Source organism: Notothenia rossii (assembly GCF_949606895.1).
Source record: "Notothenia rossii genome assembly, chromosome: 1".
NCBI lineage: Eukaryota > Metazoa > Chordata > Actinopteri > Perciformes > Nototheniidae > Notothenia > Notothenia rossii.
Window position 1 is genome coordinate 7341850 of NC_136912.1, and position 20556 is coordinate 7362405.

The window sequence follows — 20556 nt, forward strand, 5'->3', positions numbered from 1 at the left end:
GGACGGATGAATCTGACGGGCCTGAAGAGGTTTGAGAGGCTTCTCTGCCCCATCGAGACGTTACCTGAGTGGATGATTCCACTGTGGGAGTGGCTTTTAACTGGCTGTAGCTCTCCAACGATGGACGTTGATTTTCAACCACCTGAAGGAAAGATAGGTTTAGGTTAGTCATTTGAATCTGTGGGTTGATTTTGTTAGATAGATAAGAACATGTCTAAGCCTATTTTCTGCAATATTACAAATTCCGTCACCCCTGCGCCACTCTAATAGTGTGGATACAACCAATTTGGTGGAGCCAGGCATTACAGTTGAAGGTTTAATTCCCACCTCAGTGTCCGCACCCTCCTCATTCTCCTCATTCTCCTTTTTCTCGGCAGTCATCTCTGAAGTCTGATTGTTAAAGTCATACATGAGATCAGGATTTGGATCTGGAAGTTCATTTAACTCCAAGAGTCCAGAAGGAAGATATTGTGACACCGTGTTTGTTTCTGGTAGTCCCTCCTGAGGGTTGTAAACCACGGGGGGTCCGAAGGCCTGTGGGAGAAATAATCAATATATTGTGGCGGAACTTTAAGGGACATCATTTACTGTAGCAGTGGTTTTTTTTACATACTAAAACACACCGTCTCCAACTCTCACTCATCTACGCTGCATATTACTATGTGTTCAATGACCAACAAACATCAGAAGAATTGTATAATAAAATATCATAAGAGATGCGCCACGGCTACGTCGTCAGAAGACTACAGAAGAAGACCCGCCTCCGTCGACATCAGCCAATGGAAGAAGACTAAATACGATATAAATACGATGTTATAGAGAGAAAAGATCTCTTTCATTCTTGCAACTGCAGACAGCTAGCTGAAAGTGGACTGTGGACCAGTGAATTGGATTTAGGAACCACAGCTGTGTTCCCTTGTAAACCTACCATAGCCTTAACATATAAACTTTTCGAGAAGCTTCCTGGTCTTCTTTAGACTAACTCTTGGTCTTCAAACAAACCTGGTATCGTCCGTAGAAGCCCCTGTAGGGTGGGGTGGGCCAACCCCCGATCAGCAGCACCACGTACAGAATGTTGGAGGACGACGTGTATTTGGCCTCTTTCCAGCACTTCTGCAGGACGTTGGTGCCCCCAAAATGTCCCGTGGGCTCGTCCACGTGCACCTGGTCGTCTTTGAGGTGGCAGGCGTCGTCAGGGGTCAGGTCCTCCAGGTACAGGTCGATCCTCCAGGCAGGGGCCACCTGGATGGTCCAGTTACACCACAGGGGGGGGTTGGAGCACATATAGTCCGGGGAGTAGAAGTCCCCAGAGTCGCCCTTCAGCAGCTGGTGGCAGCTCCGCTGAGCGAAGAAGGCGCTGCCGTCTCCTCCACGACCTTCTGAGGGGAAACAGAACAACTGTGGCTTTAAAAAGGTCCCCTATTATACTGTTTATCAATCTGTTAACTTACAGGTCTCAGATATATACAAAACATGTCTCAGAAGTGATTGGCTCCAAACACCAAACAGATCATTGCAGCATTACCCATAATCCCCTCTGTTTCAGCCCTGTTTCCAAAGTGTTTATTCTCTCTGTTACTTTAGATGAAAATAAGGAGCCCCTCCCCACGACCCTCAGAGAGAGATTTGGTTAAAAAGAACACAATGGTGCTCTAGGAGGAGATTCAGGTGATAAGAGGGAGGGGGGGGGGGGGGGGTTACCTTGGTTGCTGATTGGCTAATGGTTACTTAAGACAAAACATCGCTATGACATCATAAAGTGGCAACAATCTGATCAACTCATTTTCAGACAGGTTTTTATAGAAATGGATCAGGACAAAAAGAGAGAGAATCTTTGTTCCTGAAACTTTTAGAGTCTCTTTCCACAGAGGGGACACATGTTGATGTAGAAGAGACATGAAGAAGAGGGGACATATGTTGATGTAGAAGAGACATGAAGAAGAGGGGACGCATGTTGATGTAGAAGAGACATGAAGAAGAGGGGACACATGTTGATGTAGAAGAGACATGAAGAAGAGGGGACACATGTTGATGTAGAAGAAACATGAAGAAGAGGGGACACATGTGGATGTAGAAGAGACATGAAGAAGAGGGGACACATGTGGATGTAGAAGAGACATGGAGAAGAGGGGACACATGTGGATGTAGAAGAGACATGAAGAAGAGGGGACACATGTGGATGTAGAAGAGACATGAAGAAGAGGGGACACATGTTGATGTAGAAGAGACATGGAGAAGAGGGGACACATGTTGATGTAGAGGAGACATGGAGAAGAGGGGACACATGTTGATGTAGAAGAGACATGAGGAAGAGGGGACACATGTTGTTGTAGAAGAGACATGAAGAAGAGGGGACACATGTTGATGTAGAGGAGACATGAAGAAGAGGGGACACATGTTGATGTAGAAGAGACATGAAGAAGAGGGGACACATGGTGATGTAGAAGAGACATGGAGAAGAGGGGACACATGTTGATGTAGAACTGAAGAGACATGAAGAAGAGGGGACACATGTTGATGTAGAAGACACATGAAGAAGAGGGGACACATGTTGATGTAGAAGAGACATGAAGAAGAGGGGACACATGTTGATGTAGAAGAGACATGAAGAAGAGGGGACACATGTTGATGTAGAAGAGACATGAAGAAGAGGGGACACATGTTGATGTAGAAGAGACATGAAGAAGAGGGGACACATGTTGATGTAGAAGAGACATGAAGAAGAGGGGACACATGTTGATGTAGAAGAGACATGAAGAAGAGGGGACACATGTTGATGTAGAAGAGACATGGAGAAGAGGGGACACATGTTGATGTAGAAGAGACATGGAGAAGAGGGAACACATGCTGATGTAGAAGAGACATGAAGAAGAGGGGACACATGTTGATGAAGAAGAGACATGAAGAAGAGGGGACACATGTTGATGTAGAAGAGACATGGAGAAGAGGGAACACATGCTGATGTAGAAGAGACATGAAGAAGAGGGGACACATGTTGATGAAGAAGAGACATGAAGAAGAGGGAACACATGCTGATGTAGAAGAGACATGAAGAAGAGGGGACACATGTTGATGTAGAAGAGACATGAAGAAGAGGGGACACATGTTGATGAAGAAGAGACATGAAGAAGAGGGAACACATGCTGATGTAGAAGAGACATGAAGAAGAGGGGACACATGCTGATGAAGAAGAGACATGAAGAAGAGGGGACACATGTTGATGTAGAAGAGACATGGAGAAGAGGGAACACATGCTGATGTAGAAGAGACATGAAGAAGAGGGGACACATGTTGATGTAGAAGAGACATGAAGAAGAGGGGACACATGTTGATGTAGAAGAGACATGAAGAAGAGGGGACACATGTTGATGTAGAAGAGACATGAAGAAGAGGGGACACATGTTGATGTAGAGGAGACACATGTTGATGTAGAAGAGACATGGAGAAGAGGGGACACATGTTGATGTAGAAGAGACATGAAGAAGAGGGGACACATGTTGATGTAGAAGAGACATGAAGAAGAGGGGACACATGTTGATGTAAAACTGAAGAGACATGAAGAAGAGGGGACACATGTTGATTTAGAAGAGACATGAAGAAGAGGGGACACATGTTGATGTAGAAGAGACATGAAGAAGAGGGGACACATGTTGATGTAGAAGAGACATGGAGAAGAGGGAACACATGCTGATGTAGAAGAGACATGAAGAAGAGGGGACACATGTTGATGAAGAAGAGACATGAAGAAGAGGGGACACATGCTGACGTAGAAGAGACATGAAGAAGAGGGGACACATGTTGATGTAGAAGAGACATGAAGAAGAGGGGACACGTGTTGATGTAGAAGAGACATGAAGAAGAGGGGACACGTGTTGATGTAGAAGAGACATGAAGAAGAGGGGACACGTGTTGATGTAGAAGAGACATGAAGAAGAGGGGACACATTTTGATGTAGAAGAGACATGAAGAAGAGGGGACACATTTTGATGTAGAAGAGACATGAAGAAGAGTGGAGACATGGTGATGTAGAAGAGACATGGAGAAGAGGGGACACATGTTGATGTAGAAGAGACATGAAGAAGAGGGGACACATGTTGATGTAGAAGAGACATGAAGAAGAGGGGACACATGTTGATGTAGAAGAGACATGAAGAAGAGGGGACACATGTTGATGTAGAAGAGACATGAAGAAGAGGGGACACATGTTGATGTAGAAGAGACATGAAGAAGAGGGGACACATGTTGATGTAGAGGAGACATGAAGAAGAGGGGACACATGTTGATGTAAAACTGAAGAGACATGAAGAAGAGGGGACACATGTTGATGTAGAAGAGACATGAAGAAGAGGGGACACATGTTGATGTAGAAGAGACATGAAGAAGAGGGGACACATGTTGATGTAGAAGAGACATGAAGAAGAGGGGACACATGTTGATGTAGAAGAGACATGAAGAAGAGGGGACACATGTTGATGTAGAGGAGACATGGAGAAGAGGGGACACATGTTGATGTAGAAGAGACATGAAGAAGAGGGGACACATGTTGATGTAGAAGAGACATGAAGAAGAGGGGACACATGTTGATGTAGAAGAGACATGAAGAAGAGGGGACACATGTTGATGTAAAACTGAAGAGACATGAAGAAGAGGGGACACATGTTGATTTAGAAGAGACATGAAGAAGAGGGGACACATGTTGATGTAGAAGAGACATGAAGAAGAGGGGACACATGTTGATGTAGAACTGAAGAGACATGAAGAAGAGGGGACACATGTTGATGTAGAAGAGACATGAAGAAGAGGGGACACATGTTGATGTAGAAGAGACATGAAGAAGAGGGGACACATGTTGATGTAGAGGACACATGGAGAAGAGGGGACACATGTTGATGTAGAGGACACATGGAGAAAAGGGGACACATGTTGATGTAGATGAGACATGGAGAAGAGGGGACACATGTTGATGTAGAAGAGACATGAAGAGGAGGGGACACATGTTGATGTAGAAGAGACATGAAGAAGAGGGGACACATGTTGATGTAGAAGAGAAATGGAGAAGAGGGAACACATGCTGATGTAGAAGAGACATGGAGAAGAGGGGACACATGTTGATGAAGAAGAGACATGAAGAAGAGGGAACACATGCTGATGTAGAAGAGACATGAAGAAGAGGGGACACATGTTGATGTAGAAGAGACATGAAGAAGAGGGGACACATGTTGATGTAGAAGAGACATGAAGAATAGGGGACACATGGTGATGTAGAAGAGACATGGAGAAGAGGGGACACATGTTGATGTAGAAGAGACATGAAGAAGAGGGGACACATGTTGATTTAGAAGAGACATGAAGAAGAGGGGACACATGTTGATGTAGATGAGACATGGAGAAGAGGGGACACATGTTGATGTAGAAGAGACATAAAGAAGAGGGGACACATGTTGATGTAGAAGAGACATGGAGAAGAGGGGACACATGTTGATGTAGAAGAGAAATGGAGAAGAGGGGACACATGTTGATGTAGAAGAGACATGAAGAAGAGGGGACACATGTTGATGTAGAAGAGACATGAAGAAGAGGGGACACATGTTGATGTAGAAGAGACATGAAGAAGAGGGGACACATGTTGATGTAGAACTGAAGAGACATGAAGAAGAGGGGACACATGTTGATGTAGAAGAGACATGAAGAAGAGGGGACACATGTTGATGTAGAAGAGACATGAAGAAGAGGGGACACATGTTGATGTAGAGGAGACATGGAGAAGAGGGGACACATGTTGATGTAGAAGAGACATGAAGAAGAGGGGACACATGTTGATGTAGAAGAGACATGAAGAAGAGGGGACACATGTTGATGTAGAAGAGACATGAAGAAGAGGGGACACATGTTGATGTAAAACTGAAGAGACATGAAGAAGAGGGGACACATGTTGATGTAGAAGAGACATGAAGAAGAGGGGACACATGTTGATGTAGAAGAGACATGAAGAAGAGGGGACACATGTTGATGTAGAACTGAAGAGACATGAAGAAGAGGGGACACATGTTGATGTAGAAGAGACATGAAGAAGAGGGGACACATGTTGATGTAGAGGACACATGGAGAAAAGGGGACACATGTTGATGTAGAGGACACATGGAGAAAAGGGGACACATGTTGATGTAGATGAGACATGGAGAAGAGGGGACACATGTTGATGTAGAAGAGACATGAAGAAGAGGGGACACATGTTGATGTAGAAGAGACATGAAGAAGAGGGGACACATGTTGATGTAGAAGAGACATGAAGAAGAGGGGACACATGTTGATGTAGAAGAGAAATGGAGAAGAGGGAACACATGCTGATGTAGAAGAGACATGAAGAAGAGAGGACACATGCTGATGAAGAAGAGACATTAAGAAGAGGGGACACATGTTGATGTAGAAGAGACATGGAGAAGAGGGAACACATGCTGATGTAGAAGAGACATGAAGAAGAGGGGACACATGTTGATGTAGAAGAGACATGAAGAAGAGGGGACACATGTTGAGGTAGAAGAGACATGAAGAAGAGGGGACACATGTTGATGTAGAGGAGACATGAAGAAGAGGGGACACATGTTGATGTAGAAGAGACATGGCGAAGAGGGAACACATGTTGATGTAGAAGAGACATGAAGAAGAGGGGACACATGTTGATGTAGAAGAGACATGAAGAAGAGGGGACACATGTTGATGTAGAAGAGACATGAAGAAGAGGGGACACATGTTGATGTAGAAGAGACATGAAGAATAGGGGACACATGGTGATGTAGAAGAGACATGGAGAAGAGGGGACACATGTTGATGTAGAAGAGACATGAAGAAGAGGGGACACATGTTGATTTAGAAGAGACATGAAGAAGAGGGGACACATGTTGATGTAGAAGAGACATGAAGAAGAGGGGACACATGTTGATGTAGAAGAGACATGAAGAATAGGGGACACATGGTGATGTAGAAGAGACATGGAGAAGAGGGGACACATGTTGATGTAGAAGAGACATGAAGAAGAGGGGACACATGTTGATTTAGAAGAGACATGAAGAAGAGGGGACACATGTTGATGTAGAAGAGACATGAAGAAGAGGGGACACATGTTGATGTAGAAGAGACATGAAGAAGAGGGGACACATGTTGATTTAGAAGAGACATGAAGAAGAGGGGACACATGTTGATGTAGATGAGACATGGAGAAGAGGGGACACATGTTGATGTAGAAGAGACATGAAGAAGAGGGGACACATGTTGATGTAGAAGAGACATGAAGAAGAGGGGACACATGTTGATGTAGAAGAGACATGAAGAATAGGGGACACATGGTGATGTAGAAGAGACATGGAGAAGAGGGGACACATGTTGATGTAGAAGAGACATGAAGAAGAGGGGACACATGTTGATTTAGAAGAGACATGAAGAAGAGGGGACACATGTTGATGTAGATGAGACATGGAGAAGAGGGGACACATGTTGATGTAGAAAAGACATAAAGAAGAGGGGACACATGTTGATGTTGAAGAGACATGAAGAAGAGGGGACACATGTTGATGTAGATGAGACATGGAGAAGAGGGGACACATGTTGATGTAGAAGAGACATGAAGAAGAGGGGACACATGTTGATGTAGATGAGACATGGAGAAGAGGGGACACATGTTGATGTAGAAGAGACATGAAGAAGAGGGGACACATGTTGATGTAGAAGAGACATGGAGAAGAGGGGACACATGTTGATGTAGAAGAGACATGAAGAAGAGGGGACACATGTTGATGTAGAAGAGACATGAAGAAGAGGGGACACATGTTGATGTAGAAGAGACATGAAGAAGAGGGGACACATGTTGATGTAGATGAGACATGGAGAAGAGGGGACACATGTTGATGTAGAAGAGACATGAAGAAGAGGGGACACATGTTGATGTAGAAGAGACATGGAGAAGAGGGGACACATGTTGATGTAGAAGAGACATGGAGAAGAGGGGACACATGTTGATGTAGAAGAGACATGAAGAAGAGGGGACACATGTTGATGTAGAAGAGACATGGAGAAGAGGGGACACATGTTGATGTAGAAGAGACATGGAGAAGAGGGGACACATGTTGATGTAGAAGAGACATGAAGAAGAGGGGACACATGTTGATGTAGATGAGACATGGAGAAGAGGGGACACATGTTGATGTAGAAGAGACATGGAGAAGAGGGGACACATGTTGATGTAGAAGAGACATGAAGAATAGGGGACACATGTTGATGTAGAAGAGACATGAAGAAGAGGGGACACATGTTGATGTAGAAGAGACATGAAGAAGTGGATTTTGCTAATAGGTGACCTTTAACACACGGTTTATTTTAACTCCGTCACTTCACCTGAGACAGTACTTATTATCAGTTCACTCAACACTAGCAATAATTGTGGGAGAAACTTCTGTGTAGCAACGGAGTGGGTGTCACCGACTCATGAAGGACACACGGGAAGAGCAGGAGCTTTGATGTCAAACACTGATGGTTTATTTAGAGCTTCGGCCGGAGAATTCACATCACAAGTCCAAGAGCCAGAGGTTCTGACTGCACAGGAGAGTTGCCACATCAAATCTGAAGAACTCTACCCCAGACCCATGTATTTATCTAGTTCAGAGAGAATAATCAACATTGCTGCATAACAAGATAGAATCATTCATAACACCTCTATCAGCTGACGCCACCAGGCAGGAACAGGGAGACAAAACACTAAGAGCACAGCAGCCAAGGTTACAGGTGGGTGTGCTCAGTCAGGACAGTTTGAACTGGGTCAAAGTTATTGACCTTGGAAAATATTCCCCCTACAATAATAATAATAATAATAAAAAAATTGATTTTTAAAGCACATTTCGTTACTAAAAGTCATTTCAAAGTGCAGTTGGTCTTTTCTTTCTTGTAGTAATTTTTGTTATTACATTACATTTAGCTGACGCTTATATCCAAAGCGACATACAATAAGTACATTCGACCAGGAAACTTTTGTGAAGTCATTGTTGAGCTAATTACTATTAATCAGGGTTGGGAGGGTAACTTTAAAAATGTATTTGAGTATAACAATATACAAGTAATGTTACCTGAATACTTTGCATTACTTTTGGATTAACTCAAAGTGCAATTCCAATAAACAAAAGCAAATAAATATACATAGGATGATTTGTTCTTAAGTGTATTCTGTAAAACACCAGAAAAATGTAACCTAAGAAAATAAGTATCTAAAATGTGTAAATTATAGGCTGCCTACAGAACAGTAGTTTAAAAATGCTGTTTAGTTTAATGCATTAATAAAAAAGAAAACATATTTTAGTTAAAGCTGCCATTTTCTTATATTTCCAACATGGTTTTCAGATTATTTAAAATCAAGTTAGAAATATAGAAAGAGAGATGTCAATATCGATTTGATTTGAAGATTTGCGGCTAACGTGGAAAGAAATTCGGAAACTTAGATAATCGTTAGATAATCGAAAAAAAAGTGTAGATCTGTGTTCACAGATTATTTTACCTGTTGATTTTCAAATACACAGACAAGTAAAAACATTCCCATTCAAATCACATGCAAATACCTTTTGCTCGAGTGTCATCTGGAGGCTTGTTGGCTTCTTCTGTCATCACCTGCAAACACAAGAAAGCAAAAACGAACAATTAATTAAACTATTTTAAAGTATGAACACAAAACAATGTCTCATGTTAATCCTACCTGTGAGTCACACTGCTTCCAAAATACTCCAAATATCAGAAGAAATATGAGCAGCACTCTTTTAAAGCTAATACTGTTATTTTCAGGCATTTTATTACTTTGTCTGTTAAACTTGTCTTAGTGCTTCACAGTTTTAGTTCAACTGCAGTTCGCCTTCCTGTGTGAGCAGCTGAAATTCATCAGGAAGCTGATTGTTTGCCTGCATGTGAACAGCTGATCCGTCCACTAGAGGTCCCCGTTGGGTTCACATCTCTATCCTCATGTAATGCTTCAAATTCACAATACGCTTTTATCCAGCAGGGACAAATGCATATTTTTTAAGACTTAAAATAACATAAATGTTGTAGCTGTGTTTGTACCAGTAAATATCCTATCCTTAAAGTCCTTACAAAACATTAGAACACAATTATCTATTGTTGTATAGAAGACCGTAACTAAGTAAACAATAAGCAAAGTAGATTGTCCAGAATGTGCATTAGTGCTACGGACAATCTTGCACTAATGTACATTCTCAAAATATTGAAGTGACTTTTATTTTGTATATATTGATTGTTGTGGGGTTTTTTTAGGTCTTAATGTGTGCACATGTAAAAATGTGTCATTTTTGGGGTGATATTTGCACACGTTTTTATATTTTTATATAAGTTGGTTTTTATATTCGGGATTGTGGTAAACGGTATTTCGATCTTTTTGTACACACGAACTGGAAGATTGAAAATAAAGTTGACTTTGAAAGTAGTCAGTAAAGTATAAATAAGATTGTTAAAATATATATAAAATAGGCTTTATGTTAAACTTCTGTTGACACCACTGTCTAGCAAGATAATATTTCTATTAATATTAACAATAACAATAAGTTAATATCCTTTTTCATAATAACAACGATAAGAATAATAATACAAATATTCTCATTAAAAAAAATGCAAACTTAAGATATAAAAAAAATTATATCTTACTTATTACTTTTGGGTTATTGTGGTCAACAAAATAAAAATATTGAATACAATTTATTCAATATGTATCCATAGGGAGGTGTGCGGCGCAGTGGATTGTGCGTTGGTGTTGGGATCAGGGGAGCACAGGTTCAAACCCCACTGCAGTCAGCATGTCGTTGTGTCCCTGAGACAGATTTATAAAGAACAAAATAATTGTAATAAACAAAAGAGAAGAGGACAAGTTTCAGCCCATTATATAAAAATAATAATGAAATATTCTAATAAAAGAAAATGCAAACTTAATTAAAATAAATAATAATGTCAAGTGAATGTGGAAATAATTTTTGGGAAATGTAAAATAAATGTGTATTGTCAATTTAATAATAAAAACAGGATAACAAAAACACAAGATATATTATTTTATTCTCATTGGAACAGATTTGTATCATCAAAACCATTTAAACAAACAATTGAAAACAGGACCAGAGTGAACCCAAACACATCTGTTGATGAAGGTGATGGAAAAACACATTTATTGCTTACGATATATTATTAAAATACAAATACAGAGAATGAATGCACAGTAACAGCAGCAACATCACATTTGAGATGTTAAAAACAACACTGAGCATTTAATAATAACTACACAATGTAGATTTTCAATGTATAAACTCTGTCGTCTTGTTTTGGCTTTACAGAAAACAGTCTGTGTGGGATCAGAGTTCATCTCCTTTTTAGTAGTAAACGTTGTGGTAAATGTAGGAAAATATCAGTTACCAACGTTTTTTCTTCACTTAACACACTACGTACCAAAAACATATCTTTTACCACTAACACTGGTTTGTGTACAGTATGAATGCATGATTTTTTACTTTAAAAAATATTGTGTGCATATGCTATCTGGCTAACATTAGCAAGGGGTCATTTTGGTTTGGTCAGTTTCCCAAATGCTTACTTTCAAGTATTATACAGATAGTTGAAAAACAAATAATAGATGTATTGAGTCCGCTTAAAAACACTGTTGATAACTCAAATACAAATATTACTAACTGACAAAAAAAATTAAAAACGAAAAGATCTGTTGAAATATCATGTTTTTTATCGAATATTTCCAAAATTCCCCAGCTTAACTTCCCATGGAAACTTTCCGGAAATGTACAGGAAATGTTCCGCCCCTTTGCAACCCTACTCACAGGACAAGGCCATGCCATTAAAAGATCTTACTGAAAATATTGTGTTATGTGCAATTGTTGCCTGACTCTCTCTAGACAGGACTGATTTCAGGTCGCTGCAACAGGGTTCAACCCATTTAACAAGGTGTTGTAATCTCAACAGTTCAAACACATATGCAGGTGTTCACTGGCAGCCTCAGGTAAGCTTAACATAGATAAGATATGGAGCAGCAGGAACATTTAAAGGTGGTGCATGAATACCAAGGACAGGATGGCTGACTAACATAAAGAGGTGGAAAACAGCCGTGGAGTGCATGAGACCGGCGGGCAAGCGAGTGTTCGGAGGCAGATAGGGAGTCATCAAAGTGCCCCAAGGACCATACGGGAGTAACCTATGGATGTATAAAGAGAATTGGATACAGCATTGGAGACGGGTCCACGAATGGAGTGACAGTAGATAAAAAGGTTCCTGGATCCGGGCCCATTGAGCACACTTGAGTTTTCCTTAAGCCCTAACTCCGATTTCCCGCTCTCGACTCAGTCAAATGAATGGAGAGAGGATTTAGCTTTTAGCACATTTCACAACTTTCAGACCCTAATGATTTGAAGAGGTCAATAACATTGATTTGAAGAGGTATTTAAAAGTGTTTGTACTGGGTAGTTTACAGATGTCTCTTTCCCAATGTATGGAATAACCTAGGCCCCCAGAAAGTGTACCGGATATTGAAGCAAATTCTATTCGCAGTGCCCAAACGGCGGTATTACATCTTCTGTCAGTCAGCGATTTAATTGGGCTGAAAAAACTTTTTCCCGTTGTCATGTCTGTAAATCTACCCATCACGTACACTCTATAGCACTTATTTAAATCATTAGGGTGTAAAAGTTGTAAAATGTGCTAAAAGCTAAATTCAGGATTATTTTACCTCTCCATTCATTTGACTGAGCCAAGAATAGGAGATAGGAGGCGGGGCTTAAGCAACACATACATTCCCATGCTCTATGGGCCCAGATACGGGTACTTTTAAGATAAGATAAAATAATAAGATGTTCTTTATTAATCACAATTCGGGAAAATATTTTTGTACTCGAGAGTCAGACCATTTTGGCTTCATACACTACTGAGCAACTTTCATTGGACAACACGGGGTCCCACCTCCAACTCTGGATCCAGTTCTCTTCATAAATCCATAAAGTTACCTGACTTGACCCTCACTGGCAGTCCAGCTCCGGGCGGATGATCCACGGCCAGATGGTTAACATCTCTTGTGGCGTGCAGCTGTGCACCAGCATCAAGGTCCTGTAGACGCACGGGTTGTCCCTGTACTTCACATCAATGCCAAACGTCCTGAAGCCTTCATGCTTCTCAGGAGCCAGGCCCAGCTTCTTCAGACACATCCCCGTGTAGACATCGTCAATGGGATAAAGCACCACCTGCCGGGATGCGTTGTGGAGACGCAGAGCCAACTCCCCCGAGTACAGATATCCTCCGCCACCTGCATAAGTCGGGTACATCCCCACAAACACACTCTCTGGGACAAAGTACTTGAGTCTCCGGTTCCTGTGAGGACCGGCGTCATTGATAACATCACCTATGAACAGATCCTTGGCTTTTTTCTCCGGCAGGCCCTCCAGGAGGTCTACAATCCGTACGGTGTTGACGAAGACGTCGTCGTCACCCTTCAGGATGAACTGGCCGTGGGGGCAGTGTTCGCTGAACCACTCCAGGAACAGGACCTCCTTCAGGGTGAGGTTGTAGAAGGTGTCCCGGTAGTCCCAATGGAGGACGTCTTTGTGGAGCTTGGCCTCGTGGTCCAGCATCCCCAGCAGGTCTGGGAAGTGATCCACGGGCAAGGTGTTGCCTAGCAGGAACACCGTCACCACTGAGCGATTAGCTATGACCCCCGCCCGACCCCATGTTTCACGGATGGCCTGCCGACGGTCAAAGTGTGGGATCAGGGATTTGACCGCCAGCAGCAGGAAGGGTTTTCCCTTACAGATATGAGGCTGGTTTATCAGCATGGGGTATGTCCTGCAGCGCATGTGCAAAAGAAAATCCTGGAAGCCCTTTGGCAGGGCGTTGTAGTCCATAATTTGCATTGGGACTCTGTTATCCGGCTCACAGAGGTCAGGGGGGCCGGTGTTATTCAGCCAATCAGGCAGCTCGACGAGGGAGTCGCTCGAGTGCAAAGAGTTCACAATGGGGTTGAAGAGGAAGTCCAGATGCTGCTGCTCCTTGTTCCAGAAGGATTTACTCTCTTCCAGCCTGTGCCAGAACCTCTCAGATGGGATTCGAACTTTGTGGCGGCCACTTTTGTGACGCCGGAGGTTCCACGTGACGCAAACCAGGAGGCAGACGAAGACGTTGAGCATCATGATCACGCAGAGCTTTCTGCGGCCTGCAGACATGATGCCTCCCCTCTGCGTCTATAGAAAGGACAGCAACATTAAGACAATCCATGAAAATCAACACAAAGCAGGAACAAATCTGCAGAATCAGGACTTACGACAAAGCCAAAAGGAACATTTGGAAACATGGAGAAAGTCGACCCTAAAACTTTTATCAAAAATAAAACTAGATGAATCTGAAGCAGAAACTCAACAGGAAGCTTGATTTCACCACTGCTTGGTTTCAGAGCTCAAGACGGCTACGAACAAAGCCACATTTTAATCTCTGATCCTGCAGGAACGGGCCCCATGAGCATTTTCTCCTCACCCCCTCAATCACATGTTTCCAATTCAGCCGTGCACATGACGCTGGTTAACTGACAGACGTTTTTGTTATTGTCCACTGACTGACACACACAGATGAGCACTGTGCACTTTCATGAGAGACTGAGCATGCAGCAATGCAACGTTTTTCAGTCACTTAAATACATGTAGAAACGTTTTGCTGTGGACAGAAGCCCTAAACAGTTATACCACTAGATGTCACTACTAAGTTTGTTTTTTTGTGCAGATTTTATTTATTGAAAAACAGATGATGTTTAATTTACATTGCAGTCCCAACATGTACCTACATAACGTTTTAATTAATAGAAGAGATATAGTTACAAGTCATTTTGAATTAAAAAACAGTTTCACATGAATATACTCATATAAAATAGCAAGTGGAATATAATTCAATAAGACGACACGTGTCCTACTTGATTGGGTCACATTATACGGAAGCAATTAAATAAAAACACTGCAGATTTTTCTTACACATTTTTATATGAAATAGAAGGTAGAATAAAATCCAAGAAAATATGTGTGTCATATTTATCCAGCGTAGTAATAATGTATGTTATGGATGGAGTTAATGGGCCACATGAAATGGAAGGTATTGAAAAATGTAATGAGAAACTGCTGAATGTGCATCAAAATGTTAATATAAAAATAGAAGGTGCAACAAAAAAAAGGTGTGTCCCACTGTGTATAGTAATACATATGCCTTTGTTTGAGTCATTAGGTCACATGACATGAAAGCTATATATCACCTGAGACAGTAGAGGGGGGTCAGTTGGGGCTGGAGGAGACACAGCGCTCTCCAGGTCTCATGTGGAGGAGCTGCAGGAAGGAGAACCACGTGTCCAACAAGAACCACACGGTTGTTTCTGCATCCATCTGCAGTTAAACACAAAGGCACATTAACCAGGAAGAAACTCAGCGAAGTGCAGGGATAATTTTGATTATAAATTGGGTTTATTTGTGCAGAGAGGCGACTAAAGTAATTTAAGCTTGCTATAATGATCTTCAGTTACACGCCTTTAGAGTAGACCAATCACACAGAAGTGAAGCAACACTTGCAGACTGTCAAAATGAACATCAAAGTTTACTTAAGGGCAAATCTTAATGTACTGCCTGAGCCTGAGCAATGTTTACAGAGTAGTAGACTTTGTATAAAAGATTAATTATTTATCAAATTGCAGAGCTGTAAAACTTTAATTGTAGTGTGAACAGGAAAATACAGTGTGTTCTTTACTGAAAGATAATCTGATTAGATAAAAGAGATATAAGTGTTTTCATTTTGTTTATATAGTATATTCATTTTATATATTAACAAATGACGTTTACTGCCATGTGTTTTTATTATAAATCAGGGGACCTTTTGACGTCCATTATAACTTCAGAATACAAAATTGCAAAAAACAATATTTGAGTAATGATTTTAAAATCTGAGTTTTGAGATTAAAAGCGGAGTTTATTTTACTAGTTATTTTACTTTTGACATTACTCACATGTGGACTGAACTCAAATAAACTATTCACATTTGGCCCTAATCCTCTTCCGTAGCTTACACCGACAGATGCGATGGACTCATTCTAAATCTGAATGAAGCAGTGAATTACACTTTATTGCTCTGTTTTCCCTAAAGTTAGAGCCCTTTTCTACACTATAACACAGAAACAACAGGAATAAACACTTGATTTATTCAACACATGTCATGCAAGTTATACCACACAGTACTATCTACAAGTACAAAGTCAAACTGCTCTTGTTTTTGTACTTTACTCAGCGGTCAAACTCTGTTACCGTACGGTTATTTCGCATATTTGCGCAATAACAACAATACAAACGTTGGGAGTTATATCTGTGACTAACTTACCTCTCAAACCGCCTCCGCACGTCCTCGTTGTGAAATCAAATTAAAAGGCAGATCAACAGGCTGCAGCTCGTGCACCCTCATTCCTTCCTTCACGCGGCGCGTATTTTGGAGATCAACTGCGCACTAATCCTCATTCACTGAAGTACGAACACTGTGAAACCATTTTCAATCTTTACATATCCAACAGACAGGTCACATCCTCTGTTCACTGAGGGGGGAAAGGTGGAGAAGTTTAGCCGAAGTGAGAGACTCCCCTGCGCTCAGACTCCTCCCTCAGGTTGCATGGCCGCAGTTCAAAAGTGTTGCAAGGTTTCCCAAGTGCAAAACACACACCCTCCCCTTTTTACACCTCTACATTGAACATCTTAAAATCTGGGCTGAAGTGTAGTGGTAGACCAAATACTCAGATCTTGTAAAGAAGTATTACTACAAATAAAATAGCCTACTGTAGAAATATTATGTTGTGAGGTAAATACCTGCTAAAAAAAGTTCAGTGTATCAGCATAAAAATGAACTTAACAAAGATGAATCCTGCAATGTTTTCAATTTATATTTTTTAATCATTGCTGTGGTCATTAGTTGAATGTTGTAGATGCAAAAATAGGGTTTTATATTTTTTTTATGTATGCATAAATACTAATCTTAAAGGTGGGGTAGGTAAGTTTGAGAAACCGGCTCGAGATACACTTTTCATTTTCAAAAATTCATAAAAAGATTTAATCTGTGGAAGCCGTAGTACTGTAAAAAGCACGACCAATCATCTGAGCCGGCCCGGCTAAAAATAACTGGATGGCCTACCTGCCTGTCAGCCTTCCATCTGTGCACAAATTTATCTCGTGCCCTCATTGATCATGTGCGCGTTCGTGTGTGTTGGAGGAGGGGCTCTGTAAGGAAGTGGCAGATTTGTTCCGGCTGTGTATTTTCTAATTCTAGTGCACTCGAGCTGGTTTCTCCAAAAGGACTTACCCCACCTTTAACCTATAATAATGCTGTAGTGTTGGAGAGAAACTCCCTCTGGAGGGAACACAGGGATATTAGTTTTTTCAAACCATAACATACACAAAAACCACTACAAGAAAAGGAAAACTCCAGAAGTATAATTGGGATCCTTTAATATCTGTTTGCAGCTTTCCTGTCCTGTGAGAACCACATACCTCTAAAAGTCCACTTTTCACAACATTTATCAGAAAAACCACCCTGTTTTCAGCTTTGTGGAGATGCATTATCCAGCTGAAGGGTTTTTAAATAGCTTATTTAACTTCAGAAGTAGGAGAATGTTATCAACACATAGGAAACACTTAAGTTCATCACAAACATCTGGAGATACATGGTTTTCTCTGGAGAAGAAGAAGATGAAAAACTGCACTCTAAAAAGTAACTAAAGCTCACTGAGTAAAACGAACAATGTTTGTTTATCTTCAAGTAGCATTTGTCTTATCAAAGCAGTTTGAGTCCATCTCCACGTCTCTACCCACAAACTTTTATTGCTTGTCAGTGTCATCCACCTCTGGAGCAATATAACCTCCGCACTGAACACAGACACAGACAAACACTGCATCCCACTGGATCTGACTGAATCTGAGTGGAGGTTTAACTAACTGCATTTATATAAACACTCTTAACCTGAACTAACGAATCAAGTCCTTAATCAAACTGTTCAAGTGCTGCTGAGGCCCTGCAGGCTTTTATTCCTCTTAAGAATGAATGGGCCACGTGTAATCTACACCTGCAGGCAGTCTACCTGACACCAGGTAGCTCAGAAAGGGATGATCGCACCAATTCCTTAAAGGAGCAGGACGCTCTAAACTCCGTTCAGGTGAAGGACAATCACCATGGTAACAACAGAGCGCTCTCGTCAGTCTAACCTGATACTGTCAGCTGTACTTTCAGTTAAATGCTTATGTTACCTTGCCAACATCTTAATAAGTGTTAGTTGTTCTATGCATCACATAGCCACTTGTAGGGATGAATACAGTTGTATTGAATTACATATTTGAATGAAAGGCTAACATGTTGTTAGCATTAGCTACTAAGTCAGAGGAAAAAAATCATCATGATTCGAGCTAAATGCTAACATTAGCTCAAGTGAGCATTTTTACATTTATGCTAAGAAACATATTCACAATATTGGCACAATATCATTTTATGCTAATGTTAGCATTTTATCACAGGTTTATCATAAACCTGTAGATTGAGTAGCCAAGACGTTAACATTGAATGCAAATTATTGTTTTTATTTTTATTTAACAGTTTCTTCTCCATAAACAGCATCAGTTGAAAATTGTTCAACTCAAAGTTATTGACCAAATGTGCACCGTCTGTTAATATCAATGCTTTTGCATCTTTGTGTTGACTTTAATGCATTTTCAGTCAAAAAACTTCAGTTTATGATCTGTCTGAACTTTAGATCTAAAGCTGTATCATCATCTTCATCATCATCATTTTCAGATTACGTTGCAGTGTTTAATTTAATGACTTTTGTTTCTGTTGCATTATATAATAACAGAAAATGCTTGAAATGTTGCTTTAACCTACTTCATTTGCAAACATTTAGACACTTTCTAGACACTCTCAGAAAGGGAATAAAGAAGGATAACTCTTATTTTAAAAAACTAAACAATTCAGCACTTTGAGTAATTGTTGGTTGAAAAAACAAACACTTTTTTGGTCGATAAAAAAGACCCTCAATAAGTGGACAAGTCAATATGACAAGTTGTATTGAAATGAGGATTATGCATCTCATAAGGTATGTCTTTCAAAAGTCTGTAGGCAGAGCCATGTTGGATCCATCCTGGCAAATCAGCAGAGGAAACAGTTATGTCTCTGAGACAGAATCCCACCTTCCCATTTCTCCGCTGCCCGAGGAAAACCTCTCTTAAAGTTTCAGGTGCGATGAACGATTCTGTCGATGCTCTCTTGGATATCAGACATCTTCTTCAGCACCTGGTTGACCTTGGCTTCATCAAACTCCAGACATACGAACTCTGAGTCCTGAGAGAGGCAGACGACATTTCAGTAAAACACGTTATAGAACTCAGAGTGCAGACATTGAATTTCACTCAGATTTTTGGCACTTTTTCCCAATATCTCCCCCCCAATAAAGAATAGACATGGCTTTAATGTACACAAGCATGTATAACAATAGGGGAAACCACATTATATAAATAGCACCAATGACATGATAAAGATATATTTAAATAGAATGGATTAATGACAACACCTAAATCTCAAATATCTAGATTTTTGGGAAATATTGTATATTGTACAGCTATAAAAAAATAAAGAATTAAAACTGTATTTTTTAAATTTTCTTTAGTATCAAAGTGATCCAGGGATAGCTCTCTTTGCATCTGTGTTTACAGTGCAAAAAGGAGCTGCTAATATTGTTCATACTATACATAAATACTTTATTAATACTTGGCATATTTAAAAAATGTTAAATGGTACTTCTTTCCAGATACTGTAGTTACAAAAAATAAATAAATATCAAAGTGAGACACAGTACTTTTTTCATGTTAGACTAAAATGTCTTGGACAGTGCTAATTACACGTATTTCTTAATACCTTAATACACAGATATTTAAAACATGTGCACATATGGATAAACAAAGCTGGTGTCTGCAGGGTCCCACAGACTCGGACTATCTTCTCTGTATAACACGACCCCCTGCTGACTGACCTGCACTGTGTTCATCACATGATACTGAAAAATGGATGAAGCCCTCTACAGCCATAATGTGAGTGACTCCCAACAGCCCCCATCTTTGTCTTCCTTTATTGTTCTCGTACCGCGATGATCCCCCTGCTGGTTTCTATTTTCTATTGTCTGTGTCTCTTAGAACAGAGTATGAGATATTATTGCGAACATAAGCAATACTCTAATATATAAACATTGGTGGTAAAATGTTTTTTGCAAACTTTATTAAGATTCAAGTTGACATGTATTCATGATTAAATAAAAAGGTGTCTAAACGCTGCAAATTAGAAATCGAAGCTCTGGCAGAGTTTTTTTAATCTATAAGATAAGTAATAATAGTTCATACTTTTAATATAATAAGGACTTCAATTTATGATTGTTTCTTTTATCAATTCATCTTGTGTCTTGATGATTTTGTCTACCAATTAAAAGTC

The 20556-nt window shown here is 40.6% G+C and overlaps 2 protein-coding genes across 2 annotated transcripts in view; both read right to left on the minus strand.

The window, feature by feature from the left end:
• LOC307045387 (uncharacterized protein) overlaps positions 1-9978 on the minus strand; it is a gene marked incomplete at its 3' end in the record, with an annotated part of 10763 nt that extends 785 nt beyond the window's left edge. The window contains exons 1-5 of the mRNA XM_079691025.1: positions 9734-9978; positions 9600-9648; positions 1003-1379; positions 328-534; positions 5-142 (exon numbers count right to left, since the gene is read on the minus strand). Of these exons, the coding sequence (XP_079547151.1) occupies positions 5-142; positions 328-534; positions 1003-1379; positions 9600-9648; positions 9734-9823 (861 nt within the window). The 5' untranslated portion in view covers positions 9824-9978. The remainder of the gene's footprint in view (positions 1-4; positions 143-327; positions 535-1002; positions 1380-9599; positions 9649-9733) is intronic.
• A 1094-nt stretch (positions 9979-11072) lies between these two features.
• b3gnt2a (UDP-GlcNAc:betaGal beta-1,3-N-acetylglucosaminyltransferase 2a) lies at positions 11073-16714 on the minus strand. Its single transcript, XM_079666593.1, has 4 exons — positions 16426-16714; positions 15317-15443; positions 13038-14264; positions 11073-12232 (listed from the first exon to the last, which is right to left on the minus strand). Exon 3 carries the CDS (start codon positions 14244-14246, stop codon positions 13050-13052), a length of 1197 nt encoding a protein of 398 aa, XP_079522719.1. The 5' UTR covers positions 14247-14264; positions 15317-15443; positions 16426-16714; the 3' UTR covers positions 11073-12232; positions 13038-13049.
• Between the last annotated feature and the right edge of the window lie 3842 nt (positions 16715-20556).